We start from the raw sequence: 2,245 nt of genomic DNA, 5'->3' as shown, positions 1-2,245 counted from the left end.
AATATAAGCATACTCTTTTTCAGATTATAATTAGGTGGAAGATTTAGTTAAAAGCTTAATGAATGCATCACGGAAGCGAATGAACTTACTTTTCTTAATTAGTTTGTTTTTCTTCTATTTTATAATTACATTATTTGGGTAAGAATGAATGATAAGTTATTTTGCCTCTATTTAATAATGATTATAGATTATAGAAAATAGGAATATTGGCATCTAATATCACGAAACTTTCAAAAAGTTGAATTTTTCCCACGAACTTTTAAATTGGCAAATAATCTCACGAACTTTACCCCTGGTTTATTTTTTCCTACGAATGAAAAACTTCAATTTATTTTAATAGATTGAAGAACAATTTTGGAGGGTGTACTTCAAGAAAAACTATCTTCAAGATTGAAAAACTTGAAGCTCTCAGAATTGTTGTCGAGAAATTACGAAAGAAAATCCGTATCATAATATTATTTATGGGAATTTTTTCATTCATGGGAAAAAATAAACCGGGGTAAAGATCGTGATATTATTTGTCAATTTTAATGTTCATAATAAAAACTAACTTTTTAAAAGTTTCATTATATTATATGCCAGTATCCCTAGAAAATATTGGTTATGCCAAGTTCAAAGCAAAGTTTATTGATTGCTTAGTAAAATTGATAAATAAAGTGTTAAATTTTCCACTTAGACAAAATTTAACTAATTAATTGGCATATGCAGCTTTGTAATCTGCCCAGAGAGTGTCGACCGACTTTCCAAGCAACTCCTGAAAGAAACTTGGGCTGTAACCATCTCTCATCTTCTTGTTCAGCTCCGCCACAAATCCGCTCTGCAGCCCGTCGCAGTACTCTAGGAACCTTGCCGTCACATCATACCCTTGATCCCAACGGTCGCCCCCACCCGGCCCCACCCAGTGTGCCGGTGCATAATTTGCCTTGAGCCTCACGAAATCTGCTATCCCTTCAATCAGACCGCCCGGTACTGATTGCCCGTTCCCGTTCCACTGCCACACGTGTGTCGTCTCGTGGTACAGTACGCCCGTGATCTCCCTTTTCACGTCACCCGAGAAATCATTGATGTACCTGCATATCATGGTTCACATTCATATTCAGGTGACATATTTGTAATTTTTGTTAGAGCGTTTACTGTTGAAAAGTGGTTAATTTATTGTTATTATTACAAAATAACAAATTTTTGAAAGATTATATGATCATATATACCAACTCAAATTAGTCTCAATTGTTGCACAACAATCTTATAAAAGTTGATCAAGTTTTGGTCAATTTCATAAGATTTAGAAATGCAATAAAGTCGAAAAATTCAGTTTTTCTCAATTGTCATATTTGTGTATAAAAAGGTGGCGTTCGGTGAAATAATGCTGGTTTATAAAAATAAAAAGGTAAAATGAAAATGAAGGAACAATAAAAAAAATACACATATTTTAATGAAACGACGTTTTGAGAGGTGCACGGACGTACCTTGCACTAACATGGATTTCGTTGTTGGAAGCATAAGCAACGCCATCCATGTCATCAACGAACATGCTAACTCCGTCGACGGATTTCCGATCGGCAGGGTTAGTCTGCTGGAAGAGATCCCATATGAAATTGGTGGCAGCATCTAGTGTTTGACGGCTATAATCCGCGCCGATGTCGGTGTTGAACTTGGCGCCACCGGGAGTGTTCTCAGCGTTGTTCGTCACGCTGTATTCCACTGCGGAGCCGCCTCCGATGGCTGAAAGGACTACGAGCATCGTGATCAACGATAAGCTGCACATTTTCGAGATTTTTAATTCATAAAGTCTTCTGTTTTTTGATATTAAATGAAGTTGCGTTTGTACGGTTTTTATAAGGAGGGGGAATCCCAGTCGTTGACTTGTCAACGTTGAATAGTCATATAGTATACGTTTAAATTAAATTATAGCTAGTGTGAAGAGTTCAACATATAGCTATTGTGAAGAGCTCAACACGAATGGATATAATATTAATTAGTCAAGTCTTGTATTATTAGTAGTAGTATTTGTCAATGCCTTAGTCATGAAGTCATGTGTTGATGCCGGCCGCACACTAAAATTTATCTGACATTTCTTACATATATAAATAATACTTAAATGACTGTGAAAATTAGGTAAACGAAGTACTGTTTATTGCTGGCATTTTTCTCTTTTTTTATAAATTTAATGAAGATAAATGGAGTATTACATTAATATTAGTATATTATTGTTATGAGAAACTCGGTCATGTGTTACTCTTTTTCC

At 35.2% G+C, this 2,245-nt stretch overlaps 1 protein-coding gene across 1 annotated transcript; it reads right to left on the bottom strand.

Moving 5' to 3' along the window:
• Positions 1-597: 597 nt before the first annotated feature.
• On the bottom strand, positions 598-1,789 carry LOC125185108. The gene is made up of 2 exons (XM_048081592.1): positions 1,467-1,789; positions 598-1,070 (listed from the first exon to the last, which is right to left on the bottom strand). Exons 1-2 carry the CDS (start codon positions 1,763-1,765, stop codon positions 692-694), a joined length of 678 nt encoding a protein of 225 aa, XP_047937549.1. The 5' UTR covers positions 1,766-1,789; the 3' UTR covers positions 598-691.
• Between the last annotated feature and the right edge of the window lie 456 nt (positions 1,790-2,245).

Source organism: Salvia hispanica, chromosome 4 (assembly GCF_023119035.1).
Source record: "Salvia hispanica cultivar TCC Black 2014 chromosome 4, UniMelb_Shisp_WGS_1.0, whole genome shotgun sequence".
NCBI lineage: Eukaryota > Viridiplantae > Streptophyta > Magnoliopsida > Lamiales > Lamiaceae > Salvia > Salvia hispanica.
Note: the sequence above shows the minus strand (reverse complement) of the source record. Positions and strands in the feature narration are given on the sequence as shown.